This window comes from Gopherus evgoodei, chromosome 5 (assembly GCF_007399415.2).
Source record: "Gopherus evgoodei ecotype Sinaloan lineage chromosome 5, rGopEvg1_v1.p, whole genome shotgun sequence".
Taxonomy (NCBI): Eukaryota; Metazoa; Chordata; order Testudines; family Testudinidae; genus Gopherus; species Gopherus evgoodei.
In genome coordinates, this window is record NC_044326.1 from 124,332,275 (window position 1) to 124,353,953 (window position 21,679).

At 39.1% G+C, this 21,679-nt stretch overlaps 1 protein-coding gene and 1 long non-coding RNA gene across 8 annotated transcripts in view; one reads left to right on the forward strand and one right to left on the reverse strand.

Annotated features, from left to right (window-relative positions):
• The window catches only part of KLHL8 (kelch like family member 8), a 36,188-nt gene extending 15,310 nt beyond the window's left edge, over nucleotides 1-20,878 (forward strand). For 4 of the 7 annotated variants that reach the window (XM_030564924.1, XM_030564929.1, XM_030564925.1 and 1 more), the window contains 8 exons: nucleotides 7,045-7,593; nucleotides 10,028-10,214; nucleotides 10,933-11,076; nucleotides 11,983-12,094; nucleotides 15,262-15,430; nucleotides 16,567-16,726; nucleotides 19,193-19,394; nucleotides 20,618-20,878. In XM_030564924.1, coding sequence (XP_030420784.1) covers nucleotides 7,045-7,593; nucleotides 10,028-10,214; nucleotides 10,933-11,076; nucleotides 11,983-12,094; nucleotides 15,262-15,430; nucleotides 16,567-16,726; nucleotides 19,193-19,394; nucleotides 20,618-20,741 — 1,647 coding nt within the window. In that variant the 3' untranslated portion in view covers nucleotides 20,742-20,878. Of the gene's footprint in view, nucleotides 1-7,044; nucleotides 7,594-10,027; nucleotides 10,215-10,932; nucleotides 11,077-11,982; nucleotides 12,095-15,261; nucleotides 15,431-16,566; nucleotides 16,727-19,192; nucleotides 19,395-20,478 lie in introns of all 7 variants that reach the window. The other 3 variants (XM_030564928.1, XM_030564927.1, XM_030564930.1) reach the window with 3 other exon arrangements.
• Nucleotides 3,295-20,956, reverse strand: LOC115652617. The gene is made up of 3 exons (XR_004000699.1): nucleotides 20,872-20,956; nucleotides 20,320-20,325; nucleotides 3,295-3,304 (listed from the first exon to the last, which is right to left on the reverse strand). It is a non-coding gene; the product is annotated as an uncharacterized LOC115652617 (long non-coding RNA).
• Between the last annotated feature and the right edge of the window lie 723 nt (nucleotides 20,957-21,679).

The window sequence follows — 21,679 nt, forward strand, 5'->3', positions numbered from 1 at the left end:
CATAAATCTATAACCCAGGAATGACAGGCTACGTCAGAGAAGTAAGGGAATAGAGGCTTTTATGTTTAGTACTATAAATTCTAACAAAATACAATTTAAATTGATGTGGCCGTTCAGTAGAATCTGTAAACATGTAAATCCCAGCTCATAAGGTTGTACAACTGACCTCTGCTTAAGTCAGTGCATAATACTGAGAGAAATCAAATGCCAAATCTGCTAAAACAGTAACAATGAGTTATTTCAACTAATGAAATACTATACTGACTGGCCCAATGTGATATTTGGTCGTAATTCAGAGGAGCAATTTCTTGACATCATAGATGGTCGCTTTTGGAAACAGCTAGACACTCATTATAGCAAAGGGACTTAATCTATCACCCCGGTAGGTAATAGATGGTTGATGGATTTATCACCATTGACTTAGCATTGTCTGAAGTGGGGGTTAGTTTGACATAGCTATGTATCTCAGGGTATGCCTATACTGAGATTAGACTCCTGTGGCTGGCCTGTGCTAGCTGACTTGAGTTCCCAGGGCTCGGGCTGTTTAACTGCAGTGCAGATGTCCAGGCTCTAAGACCCTGCGAGATGGGAGGGTCCCAGAGTTTAGGCTGCAGCTGGAGCTAGAATGTCTACACTGCAATTAAACAGCCCTGCGATGGGGAACCCAAGTCAGCTGGCACTGGCCAGGCATGAGTGTCTAATTACAGTGTAGACATACTCTTAAGGGGTTGATTTTTCTCACCCCTGAAGACGTAGCTATGCCGATGCAAGTTCCTGATGTAGACCAGTCCTAGTACCTTCTGGGATTTTGTATTATCCAGGAAATCAGTTCAGCACCTAGTAGTCCAACTGTCCAGAGTAAAAAATACCTATGCTGCCATTCCTCTGTCTGAAAGAGTAAAACACTTGGATGCCGTGTTTACTGCATTTATTTAACATTGTGTCAATTAAATTTCTATTTAATATGTTTAAAAAAATGTAACTTACTGTCTTTCTTTGCTATATGTACTTATAGTTAGAGGATTTTTTTAATCACTTGTCAAGTATTTTTTAGGGAAGGTCACAAAAATGATTACGGATATGGAACCGCTTCCACATGAGGAGAGATTAAAAAGATTACAATTGTTCAATTTAGAAAAGAGATGAGGATATAGTAGAGGGTCTATAAACCCATGAATAGTAAGGAGAAAGTAAGTAGGGAAGTGTTATTTGCCCCTTCAAATAATGCAAAACTAGAGGTTACTTGATGAAATTAATAAGCAGGAAGTTTAAAATAAACGTAAGGAAGTACTACTTCACGCAGCACACAGTCTACATGTGGAACTTGTTGCCAGGGGATATTATGAAGGCCAAAAGTATAACTGGGTTCCAAAAAAGAATTAAATAAATTCATGGAGGTTAGGTCCATCAATAGCCAAGATGGTCAGAGAAGCAACCGATGGCTCTGGGTTTCCCTAAACTTCCAGCTGCCAGAAGCTGAGACTGCATGACAGAGTCACTAAGTAGATTGCCCTGATCTTTTCATTCCCTCTGTAACATCTGGCACTAATCACTGTCAGAAGACAGGATACTGGGGTAGATGGGCCATTGATCTGACCCAGGATGGCCATCTGTATGTTCTTTTCTGACTTAACTCTGACCGCCCTCCCCCTGGGGGGGGGGGTGTCTCTGCTGCTGCCTGATTACATATTCTGGTTCCAAATAAGGTGTGTGGTTGACTCTGAGTTACAAACTGACCAAATTCTACTGAATATCCCTGTTCTACTCATCTGCTAAGCCTTTTCAAACACTGATGCAAAACTTTCCTCTTGACATCTTTGGGCAGCTCCATATTTGAGTTTATAGGTGATGCTGGAAACAATGTGTTTCCTCAGCACGTGTAGAATTTTTTTTTTTTTGGTTGAAGCCAGTGGTATTTACAGCTATTCCCTAGCTTGACATGAATCTTTAACTGTGGCTGCCCTAATTTTTTTCAGCCATGTTGTAGATTAATTAAAAATTAATACAAATATGCCCCAACAATTTTAATACAGAGAACTTGTCTCAAAATGAACGCAGACCTCACTGATCAGTCACTACATTATCCGAAATCTTAATAGACAGCAGGTTTAAAGCAAACAAAAGACCGTATTTCTTCACACAATGCACAGTCAACCTGTGGAACTCTTTGACAGAGGATGTTGTAAAGGCCAAGGCTATAACAGGGTTCAAAAAAGAACTAGATAAATTTATGGAGGATAGGTCCATCGATGGCTATTAGCGAGGATGGGCAGGGATGGTGTCCCTAGCCCCTGTTTGCCACACGCTAGGAATGAGCAACAGGGGATGGATAACTTGATGATTACCTGTTTTGTTCATTCCTTCTGGGGCACTTGGCATTGACCACAGTCGGAAGATAGGATACCAGGCTAGCTGGACCTTTGATCTGATCTGACCCAGTAAGGCCACTCATGTAATGTCGTCCACCTTATATTTCTTGGTAGTAAACCTTTTTTGGTTCCATTAGATGGTTGAAGCTGGTAGACTATTAAAAGGCTAGCTAATGGAGTAGAAGGGACAAAAACATTAATGTTTGAATTGGAATAGATAGAACTAGGCAAGTATGATTCACCTTTTTACATTGGTTTATGTGGAATAACTTATCAATTAAAGACTCAGTTATGGTTGATAGACTGGTCAAATTTAAGATGAGCTGTTTTGAAGTTGTATAGTATCTATATAGCTATATATTCTTCTAAGTGATTGTATTTCAGTATACTTCCCCTAACATTACTTTGAAGTGTAGACGAATTCAAACTCGTAACTTTAAATAAAATAATTCGATGTCTCAAATATTTTTACATTATGAAAATATTAAACCTTGGCATTTTTCTTTTTAAAAATATGGTCTTCAATTTTGTAGCTCCGTATGGAGGGTTATGAAGCAAAGGTTACCCCAAGTGGATGAATTGCCCTCCCCTCCCCTATCATTCTAGAAAAGGGAGATTTTTTTCTTCATCAATTTTTTATGCTTAATTTATTTTATACAAAAAAGGCAACACTAACATCTCATACAATCAGACTTCATTTTAAATGAACATGCTAATGGTCCTAGTCCTGCAGTTAGATCTTCGTGGGTGGATCCCTACTCCTGTGCTGATCTCCATCAGTGGAGCTTTATATGAGCACAGAGCCTACTGGACATACATATCTCATTGCAAGATTGGGGGTCTATAATTAGAGTCCTACCAAATTCACTGCAATGAAAAATGCATCACGGACCAAGAAATCAAGTCTCTCACTGTGAACTCTGGTCTTTTGTGTGCTTTTACCCTATATTATACAGATTTCACATGGGAGACCAGTGTTTCTCAAACTGGGGGTTCTAACCCAAAAGGGAGTTGCAGGGAGGTTGCAAGGTTATTTTAGGGGAGCTGCCCTTTTGCGCTGTCTTCAGAACTGGATGGCTGAAGAGTGGCAGCTGGTGGCCAGGCACCCAGCTCTGAAGGCGGCGCCCCACTAGCAGTAGCACAGAAGTAAGGATGGCAATACCATACCATGGCATCCTTACTTCTGCGCCGCTGCCTTCAGAGCTGGGCGGCTAGAGAGTGATGGATGCTGACTGAGGGCCCAGCTCTGTAGGCAGCAGCGCAGAGGTAAAGGTGGCAGTAAGATACCATGCCACCCCTCTGTGCTGCTGCTGCTGGCGGCAGCTCTGCCTTCAGAGCTTGGCTCTTGGCCAGCAGCCACCGTTCTCCTGCTGCCCGGCTCTGACGGCAGCACTGCTGCCAGCAGCAGTGCAGAAAGGTAGCAACCTACCCCCTGCCCCCCAAAAAACCTGGCAACCCCCCACTCCCAACTCCTTTTTGGGTCAAGACTCCTACAGTTACAACACGGTGAAGTTTCAGATTTAAATAGCTGAAATCATGAAATTTATTGTTTTTAGAAATCCCATTACTGTGAAATTGGCCAAAATGGACCCTGAATTTGGCAGGGCCCTATTTATAATGGTAACTGACTTCACTGCAATAAATTTGTTTATTAAATAAATCAGTGATTTCACAAATGCGGCTAATACCGAACAAGGAATAATTCAATGGACAACTATTTTAGTAAGTTTCTATATTAGTCCAAAAGTGTTTTATATCATAGGCATTTTGCCATTTTAAATGGCCACTGTATTTGTGAAAGTCATTTGTAGAAACTTCTGTAACTTCACGTCCAACTAAAGCAAAATATGTGAAATCTACAATAATTTACAACAAAGTGGGCATTAGTTGTCTGATGTACAAGAGAAAATATACAAAAAACTATGTATGGGGGGTGTCTTTTTAGAAATGTACAATCCTCGTGTGTTTTTTTAAAAGCATGCAAATACTTCATGAATATTTGAATGCATTCTATAAATCCAAATAGAGTGTATTTTATGGATATTGATGTAATAGCTTCATATTTACCTGGCATATTTTCAGTGAATTCATATAACAATTTAATGTTGTCATTGATCTGACATGAGGTAGCATAAATCACAAGCTGTATTTCCCTGCCAGGATGTGATGCTGAACACAAATGTTGGGTCTAGAATTAATAATTTAATACAGTCTTCTGAAAAAGAAACCAGCTAAACAATGATCAGTGCTGAACTGAAGAATAATACTTTGAAGACTGTATGATTTTGTGGAAATTAGTTTTAAATTGGCTTTTATGATTACTAAATATAGTATAAAAATAAGGAAATCAATGTGTTTAAGAAAGGAAGGATGTTAGTTGAGGGGCTGAACCATGAACACTGACTAGAAGATTAACTGTTATTTTTGGTAAATCACATTTGACAGCTGTGAAAGTCTTATGTAGCTCTCAAATGTAGTATTAGTGGTACACCACAAACAGGGCATAGATTGTTCATTTCCCTTATAGCACATTTTAGCCAATTAAAAACCTGTCTGGAGAATTAAATGTACATTAAGGCTTAAGTTATAAGAGAGGAAACAGTACAGAACTATTTTTTTCCCCTGGTTCATTGATTTGAAAGGATGAAGAACCTTCATTCAACAGAACACCAATTCACAGTGCTGCAGTGTAACAGTTAAAGACCATATCTTAAGGCTTTCTTTAATTTGCACATGTGATGTCTCAATGAACCAAATGCTTGTGTTGAAACTAAGGTTTTGGTTCACCTTGGACAAACATGGAGAAACGTATTTTTAAAAAGGAGCCATTCTAGTGGTGGCTTAACAGGAAGATACTATGCCTGTAACATAGAAAAACATAAATATTTAAGAAATTTGAGCTGTATTTATTATTTTGAGACTGTGGTAGCTTTATAAACTACTTCACCTTTGCTTTCTTCATCTGTGGTGTAAATGGGACTCGAATGGAATTGTAGCTCTGCAGGTCAGAATTGCTCAAATACTTACTTTGCTTGTTTCGTATATTTAACTCTTATACAGAACTGTTTGTGCTTGCCAGTGCCTGAGGACACCGAGCACAGTATCTCCTTCCTTCTCCCTATAGAAAAAACAGAGCAGATTTTTCTTCTCCTATCTTGGTAAATAACTTTTTAGTTATTGGCTTGGCTGTACAGTAGAACAGTAGCAAATGTTATGCTGTCAGGAGAGTAACTTTTATACATTGTGGCTGAGCAATTTTTATACATTGTGGGTCCCCTAAGGTTTGTGTTGATAATGGGCAAATTCCTGTACAAAAATAAATCCTCCTTTCAAAACATGTGGAACATTACTCAGCCCCAAACTGCACAAATAGAATACAATTTCTATTGTAATCTAATACAGGGGTTCTCAACCTTTTTCTTTCTGAGCACTTGCTCTCTCTCCCCTCCAACATGCTATAAAAACTCTACAACCCACCAGGGCCCCAACAGCTGTTTTTCTGCAAATAAAAGCCAGGGCCAGCATTAGAAGGCAGCAAGCAGGGCAGTTGCCTGTGGACCCATGCCACAGGGGGTCCCACAAAGCTATGTTTGTCAGGCTTCAGCTTCAGCCACAGGTGGCAGAGCTCAGGGCCCCGGGCTTCAACTCTGCACAGTGTGGCTTTGGCTTTCTGCAAAGCCCAGCAAGTCTAACACTGGCCCTGCTTGGTGGACCTCCTGAAACCTGCTTGTGGCTCCCAGACCCCTGGCTGAGAACTGCTGCTCTAATACTCCATTTACTTGAACTTAATTTGAAATTCAGCTCACAGCAAAAAGGTCAGCCTTTTGCAGCAGATTCAAACGTGGCTATGGTTGGAGGTTTGTCAGGAAGAAGGCTCCTGCTGTGTCTGAGGTTGGCATGGCACAGAAGAGGCAGCAGAGGCCTGGAGGGGCCAAGCCCTTCCATTCCTGATGTAAACTGTCATATTTCCATTGAAGTTAAAAGAGCTATGACAATTGGCACCAGTGAAGGATTTGCCCCCTGTTATTTTTGGGAGGAGGAAGTAATCCATGGTCCGCTTCCCTGTGCGCCCCACCACACACCTGCTTCTGGAGAAGAGTTGATACCTGCCTCTTTCCTCAATCTTGTAATATCCATGAGAGGGACAAGAAAGTTAATACCATTGCCAGTCTACAGTCTGTATATCTTGTTTTCCTTAGTGTGGCTGCCATTGATCCATACTAGCGAAGGCTGTTTATTTCATATGCACTTTAAGTTTGTGTGTAAGCTAAGATAAACCAGTGATCTCCTCTTTAATCCTCAGACTTCTATTTGAATTGTGTTTTGTTAGGGGAATTCCAGTTCTGTTATCTTTTTAAAGGGTCCTGCGTGGAGGGAGGTTTATATAAAAGGAATAATAGATATTATTGGGGACCTGAACTAGGGATTGGCTGTTGTCTTGTCCTGCTCTTGTGAATGAAAAGGTCAGATGTCTAAACTGAAATCTGGCCTTCTGGTTTTTTATGCAGATGGTTAAATGACAAAAATAAGCGATTAGAGGAATTCAGTTTTTTACTAAGCATGCACCACAACATTACATGACAGTCCAGGATTCCAATCTCAGCTATAATTTATTTTCTTTAAAGCCAAAAAAACAGAGTTTCCATTTAAAAAGTCTTTTTTCTTTCCCTGACAGGTTGGTTCAAAGCTAATCTCTTGCCACAAGTTGGTTCTGGCTTGTGTTATCCCTTACTTCAGAGCTATGTTTCTCTCTGAGATGGCTGAGGCAAAACAGACATTGATTGAGATCAGGGACTTTGATGGAGATGCAATAGAAGATTTGGTGAAGTTTGTCTATTCCTCCCGGCTTACATTGACTGTCGATAATGTCCAGCCTCTCTTATATGCAGCCTGCATTCTTCAGGTGGAGCTAGTAGCAAAAGCTTGCTGTGAATATATGAAACTACACTTTCATCCCTCAAACTGCCTGGCAGTGAGGGCCTTTGCAGAAAGTCACAACCGTATTGACTTGATGGACATGGCTGACCGATATGCTTGTGAACACTTTACTGAAGTGGTGGAATGTGAGGACTTTGTGAGTATGTCACCTCAGCACCTCCATAAACTCTTATCTTCCAGTGATCTGAACATAGAGAATGAGAAGCAGGTTTATAGTGCTGCTATCAAGTGGCTTCTTGCTAATCCACAGCATCATACTTCATGGTTGGATGAAATACTTGCTCAGGTAGGGAAAAGATTGGGGTGTATACATAGATTGGAGCATATTTTCCTATAACATGCAGAGATAGAATCATAGAATCATAGACTATTAGGGTTGGAAGGGACCTCAGGAGGTCATCTAGTCCAACCCCCTGCTCCAAGCAGGACCAATCCCCAGATTTTTTACCCCAGTTCCCTTAATGGCCCCCTCAGGGATTGAACTCACAACCCTGGGTTTAGTAGGCCAATGCTCAAACCCCTGAGCTATCCCCCCCCATGAAGCCATCCATTTTGTTTATAGTAGAAAATATATATAGTAGAAAGAGCATGGAAAACAAAGACAAACAAAAGATGCAAAGTATTTCTTTCCCTGTTTAAAACTCATAATTGATTTAGTTTTGTGTTTGGATAATCATTTTCAATTTAATATTCAGCCTTTACTAAACAAGACATTTTCCCCTGGTACAACAATCTGTCACAAATGTATGTTTTCTTCTGCTTAGAATAGAACTAATTCTGATCTGTCCTTGGCTATCAGAAAAGGAAATCACGTTCTTTACCAGTTTCTGAAAAGAAAATTTTTACCTTTTGTGACTGAACTTCATGCTAATCAGAAATCACACAAACCAGTATCTGTTCTGGAGAGGGAAACCTTTAAAAATGCATACATAGTCAAATAGAGAGCATACAGTCAGCACTACTTAATGCATTTGGCAATACTAAATTTGGGTGGGGAAGGGGAGGGGAAGGGAAGGGGAGAGGGAATGATTTCTTTGGTGATAAGTATTTGTCCTGACACAAAGCCAAGACAGTCAGAAGTTCTATTGAAACATTGCATGCTTCCTACATTTGAAGACAAGACTTGAAAAAACCTACCTAGTCAGAAAACAGAAATCAGTTTGCCTAATTAAATATGTCCCCCATGATGCCCAAAATCACATCTTCCCACTGCAATGCATCTATACTAACCCCACATCTCCACAGTCCAGTCTCTTCTGCTAGTTAGGCTAATAGTCTTGAACGTCCACGGCTAATCTGGCACCAAAAATTTGGTCTATGCTTTGGCTAGTCTGTGTACTGCTATATCTCTAGTCCTTTCTGCTGCCTTGTCTGCTCTGCAGTGCCTCTGGGGTCTCTGCCATTTAGCTCTCAACATTCTTTAAGGTATACTGTCAGGCGAAATGTACACTAGAAAAGGTTTGCTAGTATTGCTAGCAAATTCTCCTAGTATAGAAAAATGAATACCAGTAAAAAAGTGCCATGGTTCCCCAAATTAAGTAAACTATCCTAGCAAAAGCACTCTTATGCTGGTGTAAATGTCAACATTGGGGCTTTTGATGACTTAGAAGTGTTGTAAACCCCCCTCATTCTTATTTGACAATGGTATATCAGGAAAAGTATAGACCTGGCCTCTGTCAGCTGGAGAAAGAAGGAAAGTATGCAGCAGTACTTCTGGCACTACCTGGTGTAACTACTATTATATTGCAAGCAGTTAAGGTGCCACTTAGCCCATTCACCCTGGAGTGAGCAAGTGGATTTTTTGAGCCCTGCCTAGAAGCAAACTACTTTTTTATATAAATAATTTAGTCAAGTGAGGGTACGTCTACACTTGCAGCAGCACATAGAGTGGAGACATTGCATGCCCAGCCATGTGTATAAATACTAAACTGTGAGGCACAGCTTATGTGACTAGAGTAGAGTGCCTTTCACACCTGCACCCTTGAGTATATACCCTACAGGGCTCTCTACGTGCCCAAGCAGTACCTCTCACATGTACACTGCTATTTTTAGGGTAGTATCCTGCTACCTCCCCCCTGCCAGGGCCATTTTGTGCTGCTGGAGTCTTTGGGTATATCTATGTTGCAAAAAATAAAACCCTACAGCAGCAAGTCTGAGCCTGGGTCAGCTGACTCAGGCTCATGCAACGGGGTTAAAAATAGCACTGTAGACAGTCAAGGTCAGGCTGGAGCCCAGGAGCCAAGATCCTCTTCCCTCGCTGGGTTTCAGAGTCCGGGCTCCATCCTGAGCCCAAATGTTTATACTCCTATTTTTAGCCCTGTAGCACAAGCCCCGTGAGCCCAAGTCAGTTGACACAAGCTTTGAGACTTGCTGTTGCAGGTCTTTTTGCAGTGTAGACATACCCTTTCATTGCAGCGGGGAAAGGCTTCAGCAGTTTGCCTTGCTGTGCGTACCTACAAACCACGAGTGTGGACGCAACCTGCCTTTCACTGCTGCATATAGCTACGTGTACCCTGCAGGTGTAAACAAGGTCTGAAAGAAGTGTTCCTTCTTTCTCCCCAGAAAGAATAAAGTTATATTTGAATGAACTTCTATTACTCCTTTCACTGAAGGGTGTGTTTTTAATTTAAAAGTTACACAACTATACTCCTGACTGCCATATTAGTCATTGGATGTAGGGCTCAACATCAGAGTGGCTGAACTGTGTATATTCCCATCAGGTACGTCTGCCGTTGTTGCCCATTTGTTTCCTTATGGGTGTTGTGGCAAAAGAGGAGATCATCAAGCAGAATCTAAAATGTAGAGATTTACTGGATGAAGCAAGAAACTACCACCTTCATCTGAGCAGCAGGGCAGTGCCAGACTTCGAGTATTCCATCCGCACAACACCAAGGAATGAGACTGCTGGTAATTAAATGGGGAAGAGTGTTGCGGATCTGTGTAGGGATAGGTAGTGCAGAGTAAATTGATCTAATTAATGTTTCAAGAAGTGTGTAGGTGCAGTGCATGACTTTTAGCACCAGTTTTACTTAAATTAGCTTAAAATACTAGTTTAACTAGATTAAATATAAATATTTAAGGCAAGACTTGCAGAAAGTGTATTAATGTGCTAGGAACTGTACAGGAAACCAAAGATACTCAAGCCCTACAAAGTTTACTTCGTGAGGGAGAAAAACATATAGCTCCTTTTGAAAAATTAATTGACTGCAAAGCAGCGAGTTGCCTTTTACAAAGTGCTCTGAGTTATGCAGATTAGACTGCAAAATCTGATCTAGAAATCCAATTAGATGTAATAGAAGAAATATGGTTCTCTCTCCAGTCAAATAATAACTGAAGTGACTAAAGTCCCATTATGTTTTTGGAGACTGATTAGCAGCCTGCAATAATACTGAAAGTCACATTGTGCATGCTAAAATTGCATGGTTCTTGCAAGATGAAAGGTGAGGTCATTGCCACAAATGCAGAAGTGTAGCTGTATTGAATGTGACCCAAGAAGGAGGATAGAAAAGGGCTCGTTGTCAGTTAATGTTGTAATGCTAATCCATTCTCAGTAAAAATATTGCTCATGTTTTGTTGGCTGATCATTCAGAGACTAATATTTACTCCTTTATATGTTCTCTTTCAGGTGTGTTATTTTGTGTTGGTGGCCGAGGTGGATCAGGTGATCCATTTCGCAGCATTGAATGCTACTCTATAAACAAAAACAACTGGTTCTTTGGTCCTGAAATGAACAGCAGGAGAAGACATGTGGGTGTAATCTCTGTGGGAGGTTGGTAACAACATAACCTTGTACCAATGTCATTTTTTTTCTTTTGCAGTAACTTATTCAGTTATTTTACCCACCATACTAAACAATAAGAAACGCCTGTCCTATATCATGGCTAAGTTACTTGATGCGTTTCAGTTTACTAAAGAGCTATTTTTCAGGTCTGAAAACATTCCTGTGTTGTTATAGCACCAGTCTAAGAACATGTTTGTTGCAGTGAGACCACTGCTCACTGTCCACAGCCTGTGGCTCATTACATATAGTAGTGTATGGTTTCATTTTTCTTTTTTTCTCAGAGAAGCATAGGGTGAGCATATAACTGTAAGCCAGTTTCCCTGAGTTCTGAAACTGACTTCCTTGCATTTGGGCAAATCAAGTAGCCTATAGTTTTCCCAAGACTGCCAGTAGTTTTGGTAACTCAAGAGTGCTCAACTTGATACTTAGAGCCAAGTTTCCAGAGCTGCTGAGAACCCACAACTGTTGAGTTCCTCTTCCCCCTGTATCTTACGTTCCTGCAACAGAATCAATAGAAAACAGTTTTTCAGATAGCATACATTGCTTTGTGCCTCCAAATATTAAACTATTTTGTGTAAAGTAGTTTGGTATTTTGTTTAGAGGCTGAAAAATTCAGCCACCTTGTGGCACGTTGTTTTTAATATGAAAAGGGAAGACCTCAGATTAAGATGTTAAAATGTCCTATAAAAACAGCTGTTAATGCAAATCTCTGACATAGTCTGTGTATATTCTTATGACATTCTTAACCTTCATATCTGATTCTTGCAATTGAAAAGTGTGCTGCTGTTTTGGAAATAGGGTTGTGCCTGTATGATTCCCACTGTTTGTGGTGATCTTGTGTATCTGGAAACCAAAGTGTTGCCTACCAAATCAAAATGCTTCTCTATTCTTCAGGTAAAGTCTATGCAGTAGGTGGGCATGATGGAAATGAACATTTAGGCAGCATGGAAATGTTTGATCCTGTCACTAATAAGTGGATGATGAAAGCATCAATGAACACCAAGAGGTAAATCTCCCTTAAACAAAAAGGGAGCAAATAATTATTTTAGAAAATAATCTAGAAGTTATTGCGGTCTAGGTTTTTATCCGCCCCTTTGTGCATACCATTTAAAAAAAAAATTCTTAGGGGTGAAACAGTCAGGCTGAGCTCAGTTAGGGGACTCAAACAGACAGTTCTTAGGTTTTTGGTGTTCTGGGTTTACGAATACAAGCTGGTTGCTCTTGTGGTCAGCTGCTGCCTATTTTCTTTTGCTTGGGCGTGGGTTTGAAATTGACAATCTTGTTTGATATTATTGCCCATTTTAATCTTTCACTAGCTATAGAAAAGATCACCTTTGATCATTACTTGCATACACATTCTGTATTGATTATATCCTGTATAACAATATACCAAGATTTCAATGCAGGGTTGTGTTGTGGAGTATTCATAATGCTATTTGCCCCCCAACCCCCCCCAAAATCATTAACACTTATTTGTATATTCCTACTGGAATAGTGTAACACTTTAAAGTGCAGACAGGCAAAAATAAAGTGTGCCTTAGTGTGTAATGAAATGACTCTCATATGCACATTAGAGCATTACTGGCGATGTAAAATGTATAATGTTCCTTTACATCAGCCTCCAAGTACTGTATTGTTTGTAAACTTAATAAAAAGCAGATTGGATTTCCTTAATTACCTAGTAGTTGTAACATTGGATCAAGGGAAATGTAATCAGACATACTACCCAAATAAAATGTGCATAAATTAAATGTGCATAAAGATAAAATATTTAATACTTTTTTTCAGATAAACCTCTCCCTGCTAGTTGCAACTAGCTTACTTTCACTTCCTCAGCATACTTCTTTTGGTTTTATGAGTTAACTGTGGATAAAAATAACTAAATGTTCTGGTGTAGGACTCTAAGAGTGCATATTACTTTTTGAGAGAGACATGCAGAAGCCACAAGCTTAATTAGATATAAAACTGCTATTTTACACCTATTTCAGTGAGAATTTTTCAAACTGCTTTAACTGAGGTTTGTTTTTCTTCTTACTGTATCTCTATTAAAAACCACCACCCATATTTTTACTTTAAACCTCCATAACCTGTTGCAGTCTAAAGAACATATTTAAGACTTCTATAAGAAGCTTACACTTAATGGGTGGAGTGAAGTACTGGGGCATGTCTGAGTCCTGAAACATTCAGCTACTGTGACTTAACCAGTAAAGCACAAAGCCACTTCAAAAGAATCAAGAATCTGGGTCATCAACTTGCTTCTCTGATAGGTGACAGAAAATACTGGTAAGGCTCAGATAAGCTTTTGTGGCACCTCCTGTGAAGCACAGTGGTAAGTGGAGTGGTTACTGTACTGTGTCTTAGCCACTGTGGTACAACTTGGAGAAGCAGTTGCAAGATCACAGGATGTTCCGTTGTGGGTGGGGGGGAAATAATCATTTTCTTCTGTCTTGAGGTATTATCAGTTCCAGTGGTATTTCTCATTTTAAATATAGGGAATCTCTCAAACAAGGAGAATCTTTCAAAATGCAAGAAGTACTGGTCTAAAATAATCCTGTTAGCTAACCAATCAATTTTCATATTACTATCTACATAGTGAAGAACTGTTGCTAGTCAGTTGGATTGGCTACTATACTAAGTTCCTCTATATTTACTATAGGAAATCCGTAGAATGGTGCAACACTATACATTTTTTTCAAAATTTGCATATTGCCTCTTCAGGGAAGGGACTCTTTCTGTGGGTACACAGTGTCTAGTGTATTGTGGGTGCTACTGTATACAAATAAGTACAAAGTAAAGTTTCATTATCCAAGATACTATCTTCACGGGTAAGTTTAAGGGTAACCACTGTCTACCATCTCTTTAGCCAATTTAAGATCAATTACTTTGTGCATAACTTTAATCTGTATACCTCAAGAACTCTCACCTAGACTTTAGATCAGTGCTAAGGTTGATCACATTTAATTTACATACTTATCTGCCTGCCCATTCTGTCCTCTTTAGCCACTTATCAAAAAAAAAAAAAAAAGTGACAGTCAAATTCTGTCAGTGGTTTGATTAGTTCTGTTTGCTTGCGCATTAACTGTTTCCTTCACTTCTCCAAAGAATGGATCAGGTTCCCTGTTCCACTTAGTGCAGCAGAGAAAGGGAGTTGAGAAAGAACCAGTTAATATCTTGATTCTCAGCACTGTTCCAGATTGAGGCATCCTGGCTTCTCTTCTTGAACCTGCTGGGGAGTGACAGCAGTCTCTCTGCTTCCAGGGAGTAAAACAGGAAAGAGAATCTGACTCTAGTCACTTTTTATCTCACAATTGAACAAAAAATTTCCATTTCCCCATAAGTGGCAGTGCATGGATGTTTATTTGTAACTAGAAATTCCAAATCTGCTTTCTGTACTCCTGTGTGGCAACAATTTTGGATTTTAAAGCAAGTTGGTGGTTTTAAATAGATCAGTTAGCTTTCATAGGCAACTGTTCTACATGTGACAATGTAGTTGTCAGACTAGTCATGATTCAAAAGCCAAGGACAGAAACTGTAATTGAAGAACTAACCTTTTGGATTTGATCTACTGCATAAGAAAGTAACTGAAATAAGTGAGGAATAGTGCTGAAGCACTTTACAGCTACACCACAGCAACAACTAACCTATGATTCATGCAGTTATATACTTACTTACTGGTAGCACAAAGTCTTCTGTGCCTTTTTTTTTTTTTTTTTTTTAAACAATACATTTGCTTTACATTGCAGTGGATGAAATCCTAAATATTGCCTCGGTTCCAACATTGGTTTTTGGATTATGTGATTAGATTGTAGCTGAAAATGTAGCTGCCTGCCATAATTTAAGATCAGATAGCTTTTCTAGTTAAAATAACACTAATTTACTTGTAGTGGGACTCTGGATGAGGGCAGGGCTCTGTTCTAGGGGATCCTGAGGCAGGTTCGGCCCCTTAGAGTAGGTACATCCTCTGAAAATGAACAACTCTACTTATGAAGCTGCTATTGCACTAACAGTCAACTTGCTACAGTTATTGATCAAAGAACTTTAAGTTCCGTCATTTGCCTTTTGGTTTGCATTACACTTTGTTTCCCATATTTTGAAAAAGTTGCACTTGGTCTAACTGTCTTTTCCTAGTACCTTCAAGGATATACTCAAGTGCTGATGCTTTGATTTTATTAGGAGAGGAATTGCTTTAGCCTCCCTTGGTGGACCCATTTATGCCATAGGAGGGTTAGATGACAACACTTGCTTCAGTGATGTGGAGAGATATGACATTGAATCTGATCGATGGAGTGGAGTAGCGTCATTGAATACTCCCAGAGGAGGAGTTGGCTCAGTGGCCCTTGTGGTAAGTTAATGCTTCCTTCCGAGTCAGTATTGAAACAATGCCTTGGCTTGGCATGAGGAGGCATTGTACTAGTGCAAGGGGACTCTTCCGGGTAAGACTTAAAATTGAGGCACTGGCCACTTATTCAAATAAGTACTGTACTGATCCTGTGATCAGTAGATTGGTACTCCCACAACAACCCTTCAATTATAGCCAAAATATGACACATTATGTAAAAGAAAAGACAAGGTTATGGATATCATTAAGAATCAGATTTGTCATGGCTGCTGTGTTAAACAGACAGTGCCTGATTCACCACTCACTTCTATCTTTGAGCATAATGGATGGAATAGTCTACCAAATAGGATTTCTTCACCCACTCGGCCACAGGTAGCATTTTATACCAACATAAATAACTACATAATGTGCAGAGCACTGGAAAAAGCAGGTCCGCTACAATTTTGTAACAGTTCCAAAGCACTTCACACTTCATAAATACTGAAATAATTTCACTCACCAATGAAATTTAGCTTGCAATATGGCATACTTATTAACAGTACATAGCAACAGTTGAAGACAAGAAATAAATACTATTTCCAGTTAAGAAAGCAGATGGATTTAGCTAGGCAAAATGTAATACTGAATGAATGATACAATGTGACACTTGGGAGAAGTGCTAAAATGTAACTTTGAAAACAGTAGGAAAAAAAGTCCCATGTATTACTTCAGATATCCCTCATATTCAGACGTTTGGTTTAAAATATATATATATATATATATATACTGGCAGCGCTGGTAAATCAGTCACTGTTTGCCCAGGGGGAAAAATAAGTGTCCTCCAGGGAGGAGTTTACAGAAAAATAATGGAGAGGTAAATTGTGAGATAAATTTACTTGGCTGTATTTTTAACTTCCTGGTCATGATTGTAATACAAGCATTCTGTGTGGTACAAATATGTGACCCTAGGGATGGACAGCCATTCTGGGATCAGTGTACATTCCTAACCAATCACTGCTCATTTAAAAAAACTAAAATGATCACCGAGAAGGAGCTGGGTGATGCAGTGAGATGTTGAATTTTACTACAAAAGTACTGTTGACCTTTCATATGAAAGGCTCGTTCTGTGCATGAAACGGCTCTGCTCAATCTTCTTTCAGAACTATGTGTATGCTGTTGGTGGCAATGATGGTGTCGCCTCTCTCTCCAGCGTAGAGAGATATGACCCCCATCTGGATAAGTGGATAGAAGTGAAAGAGATGGGTCAACGAAGAGCAGGCAATGGGGTTAGTGAACTCCATGGTTGCTTATACGTTGTAGGTTAGTAGGAGTGTTTTTTCCTAACTGATAGAGATGCTTTGTCCTATAAAAATATGGATTGTGCCTGAGAATGAAGCTGTTTCAACATAAAAAATGCTGTTATATAATGTATAGAAAGTTTAAAAATCTAAGTATTTTATAAACTTTTAAGCACCTTCCAGGAGAAGTAAAAAGATATTCATGCATCTTGGTAGACCAAAAAATTGACCTGCTCTGTCCTGATTCTGGCTCCATCGCTAATCTCTTGCCTTAAAATCAGGTCAGCAGAGTGGAATGCTATTGCTATAAATGAGATTCTTTTGGCTGCTGGCAAGCTACCCTCTCCAAGGGCTGGCAGCTTTTGGGTGAAAGTCTCAATCTTTTGTCAGTCAGAGCATACTACAATGCTTATTCCTTTCCACCAGCATTTATAAATAGGCAGGGGTGGGGGAAAGTGTCAGGATGAAGAAGTGGAAATATGATATGAGCAAGTTCCATGGGGGTTAGATTTATTCTACTGCGCTTAAGGTATGTGTGATTTATTTAGCTGGATCTGGGGCAGCTGGAGTCTGAGACTAGGTGGCCTTTGAGCATTAAACAAATCTAAATTGTCCTATTTAATTTTTTCAGTTCAGACACACGTTTATCCAGTGGTCTAAGCAATTCATTAAAGCTAGTCAGTGCTTCCTAGTGATAGAGATGAATTGTGCAATTCACAGTATACCATGTGCAGTTACAGAATTCAGAGTAGCAGCCGGGTTAGTCTGTATCTGCAAAAAGAACAGGAGTACTTGTGGCACCTTAGAGACTAACGTATCTCCTGTCTGTGTGTTCCATTCTATGCATCCGAAGAACTGAGCTGTAGCCCACGAAAGCTTATGCTGAAATAAATTTGTTAGTCTCTAAGATGCCACAAGTACTCCTGTTCTAGTTACAGAAAGTGTGCTCACTGAGTTTCCTGGAAATTTAAAAGTGAAGCTTTCATTTAAGAGTGTGGTCTGATCTTAATTAATACCAGATTCATTGCAGTGATTGTTATACTTGCTCTTTAGAAAATGTAGAAGTAGATCATAGTATAATTTCCCCTTTAAAAATAGATCCTGAGATGTGTGTACATATCACACACCTTTTCATTTGTTCACTGTGTGCCAGAGTTCAGCAGTTTCTTTAGATTTATAGACTTTTATAACTTTTCTTTACCGTTTCACATTGAGTTCTGTTTTCCAAACGATACCTAATTTGTTTGTTTAATTGTGCAGACATACCATAGAATTGCAGTATGAATCACAGAATCAACTAAATGAAATTTGACAATCTTAACTGGCTCTAGTTTTAATCTTTAATTTAGAAGGTCATTTTTAAAATCTCACTGACAAACAGATTCTTAATATAACCTTTAAAACGTAGGATCCCCTCCTAAACCCCACCCCCTTTTTTTTTGAAAGCTACATCTTTGTAGTGTTTACTATTTGGAAGGTGGTAGAAAAGGGTATGTGGTGTAGTTTTAAAGTTGTCATGGCACTTATAGGAGCAATACAACTATGGAAGAAACCCAGCTGAGTAATTCAGTACTGATGTTCAGAGATGCAGATGGGTACAGTTTCATGACAATATGCTATCATCTGCACGGATCTAAAGCAGATTGCAGCACTTACTGCAGTTTTTTTTCTGGCACGTTTATGAAATGTTGACTAGCTTGAATAGTCTGCACAAAAAAAAGACAGCCAGAACATTCCTTAAGTAGAAAGGACAGGCATGACTAAAGGACTGTATGCATGTAAACATACAGTTGGAGAAACCAAAACATCCAGAAGGCTCAGTAAGTCTTTATGGTATGGATTAACCAAAATAAGATGGTGAAATTTGTAGTGCATAGAGATGAGTCTCTGGGTAATTACAGCAGTGCTGTTGGGATTCCTTTATGGCTGAGTTGCATTGCATATTGACATTTAACTCTTCATGTTATCCATTTGGTTATTAAGTACTTACGTGCATTAAGTATTTTAATGCACTCTTCTGTGAGTGGGTGTACTCTTTTCTTCCTTTGTCTCTAGAAAAGCCAATGTGCTTGTTCACTGCTTGCTCATTTTCATTGTACATATTGGTATTCTTTATAGAATAGGAAATATTCTCATCAAGAGTAAGTCTAGCCCTATTTTATTCTGAGAATTACTATATGCATGTGCTGAGGAAACAAGCACAATAACTTCTCCCCAAAGATTGTTGAGAGTCCAAGACAAAGAGCAAGAGCTGGTCTTATGATCATTGATGTAACAGCCTAAAATTAAAGCACCTGCCACTTCCTTCAACTTTTACTCCTCTGAAACCTTAAGCCACACACTGCTACCTAAATATTGATTTTAGTACTTAAGGTCAGGTGGCCATTGTACAGCCAACCAATTAAGTATTATGCAGTCTAAATACTGGACTCCAGCATTACTGAAATCTCCCTACTAACAAACAGTAATGTAATGTCTTTCTTTGTAGGTGGCTTTGATGACAACTCTCCATTGAGCTCTGTTGAAAGGTTTGATCCTCGCAATAACAAGTGGGAATATGTAGCAGAACTTACAACCCCCAGGGGTGGAGTTGGCATAGCAACGCTAATGGGTAAAATTTTTGCAGTTGGTGGTCATAATGGCAATGCATACCTGAACACAGTGGAAGCCTTTGATCCAATGATGAACAGGTAATTCTGAGTTAGACGAAGACAGGTGATGATGGCTTCATGTATACAGTATAGAATCACAGTGGCTTTGCAATTGAAGGGTTTTTAATGCAAATGATAGACATGTCAAACTACCTGAAAGGGTATTTTTAAAAGTGCTGTCTTGTATGGACTAAGTTCATAAATCCAACAGAAGATACTTAATCTGGTTACATTAATGGGTATAAATAATTCAGTTTTTTCTAGGAACGAAGTGTAAGTCTAGATTGAAGTTCTAATTATAATGTATTTAGTGATTTCAGATTAGTCTCTACTAGAAAGGAGACCATAATCTCGAACACCGCAAATTGGCACTTTAGGCTCAGCCTTCAATCTCTCCCATGGTGTTTAGCAGTTGTGGGTTAAGCCATATGTCATTGAAAAGGTAACGCTTTTGCAACCTTTCATTAGTCTGATTTGACCAATGACCTTAGTGATCACAGCTAGACAAAACTATTACTTCAAAAAAGTTGGACATGGTTTTATGAAAATTTATGGCCATGGATGGCTCTGATCTTCATGGAGGCTGCTGTCTTCTATATAAACAGATGGAATTGTTTATCACCTTGAATAAGTAAGAAGGGCACTCCTTAACTGCTCTTGTTTTTGGGGGGTAAATTTCAATATGTATTTAAGAGTACATATTTACTTTTTCTTGATGAATGCAGATGAATATACATATTAAAGTGCTCCCCCTAGATTGTTGGCTTTTTTCCCCTCACAAGTTCATACCTCCCATCTCCTCACTGAGGCAAAGAAAGCTTCTCTACTCAGAGTACTATAAATAAGATCATTAGTGTGAGGCAAAATTGGATTTAATCCAATCATCTTATTAGCCTAGTTTCATTACTTCTCCCTGCCTGAGAGTTTATTTTCAATAAGAAGCTAACTGGTAAGGAAATGTCACCTAACTCTTTTTGGCCTCAAAGTGTGGTTGGGTGCAGAAAAAGGGGGAAATAAGTACAACAATTCAAGAGTAAGGTGGATGCAATTCTTCAAATTTAAGTAAATGAAGATTTGTTTTAAAGTAAGCGGTGAAACATTCAAATTAATGTTTTCCCCTTAGATTTATACAATGGAGGCATCATTTTTCCTAGAGAGAATTTACCAACTTTAATTAAGGTATGTGGGGGTAGAGTGAACTTTTCAAGGAAAAGAAACTAACTTATCCCCCCTTGTCTTTCTTGCTTTACCATTCTCTCTAGGTGGGAGCTTGTTGGATCTGTTTCTCACTGCAGAGCGGGAGCAGGTGTAGCTGTGTGCTCTTGTCTTAGTAGTGAGATCCGTGATGTTGGTCAGGGATCCAACAATGTGGTTGATTGTATGTGAACTCAGATTCAAGCCTCGAGCAACTCTCCAGAATTTCAGAAGATCCTGATAAGACTCCAGGATAGAGTGACATGACCACAACAGCGTGGCTCTCGGTTTTTAATTATTATTCTAGGCCATAGATAAATACTGAATATTAGAACTCAGCTTTTGATAGCTTTCTGAAGCTTGTCTGGGTAAACATGAAATAAGGACCCTGTTTTTTTATTTGAAAGCAGATATCCCCTTAACTTTCTGAAGTTAATTTTTGAATGCACAAAAAATATTTTAGGGGCATTAATCTGGAGCATTCATAATTAAATAAAATATACATAGGTGTGGTTATAGAGTTGCACTTTGAATTGTTGAGCCTTAAACTACTTCCCACCCCCCAAAAAAACTAAGAATTTTATTCTGGGATACACGTGAGAGTATGTTTAATATGTACATTCTGATAAATACAAGAGAGCCTTAAAAAGAGCCCAGTTCTGTAGCACTTTAGACAGGAATAAAGCATCTTAGCCCTTTGGAGGTTAATTTCCCTGTTGTATACCTGACGAAACTTAGGTAAAGAGGTTCATTACCTGACTGTCAAGGGGCTGAAAAGCAGGTGCTGAGCATCTCTGAAAATCAAATTAGTTGCTCTTGTTACAAAGCTGATGATAAAATCCAGAGTTCTGGCCTGCTTATGTGGGATTCAGCCTCTGGCACATGTTTCCTCTGTTATGCCTCCAATGAAACCTATATTAAGAACCACCTCCATCCAATAGGAAACTCCTTAAGAGTGAAAGCATGTGTGTATAATTGTCTTATTTTAATAGAAATGGTCTGTTTAGACAGGCAGAGTTTACTGGTCCTTTATTACAGATTACTGGAAACAGGAATGCACAATAGGGAAGAAATTACAATTTTAGAAAAAAATACCCTTTTTCTAAATAATTTTCAGTGGCTTACATGTT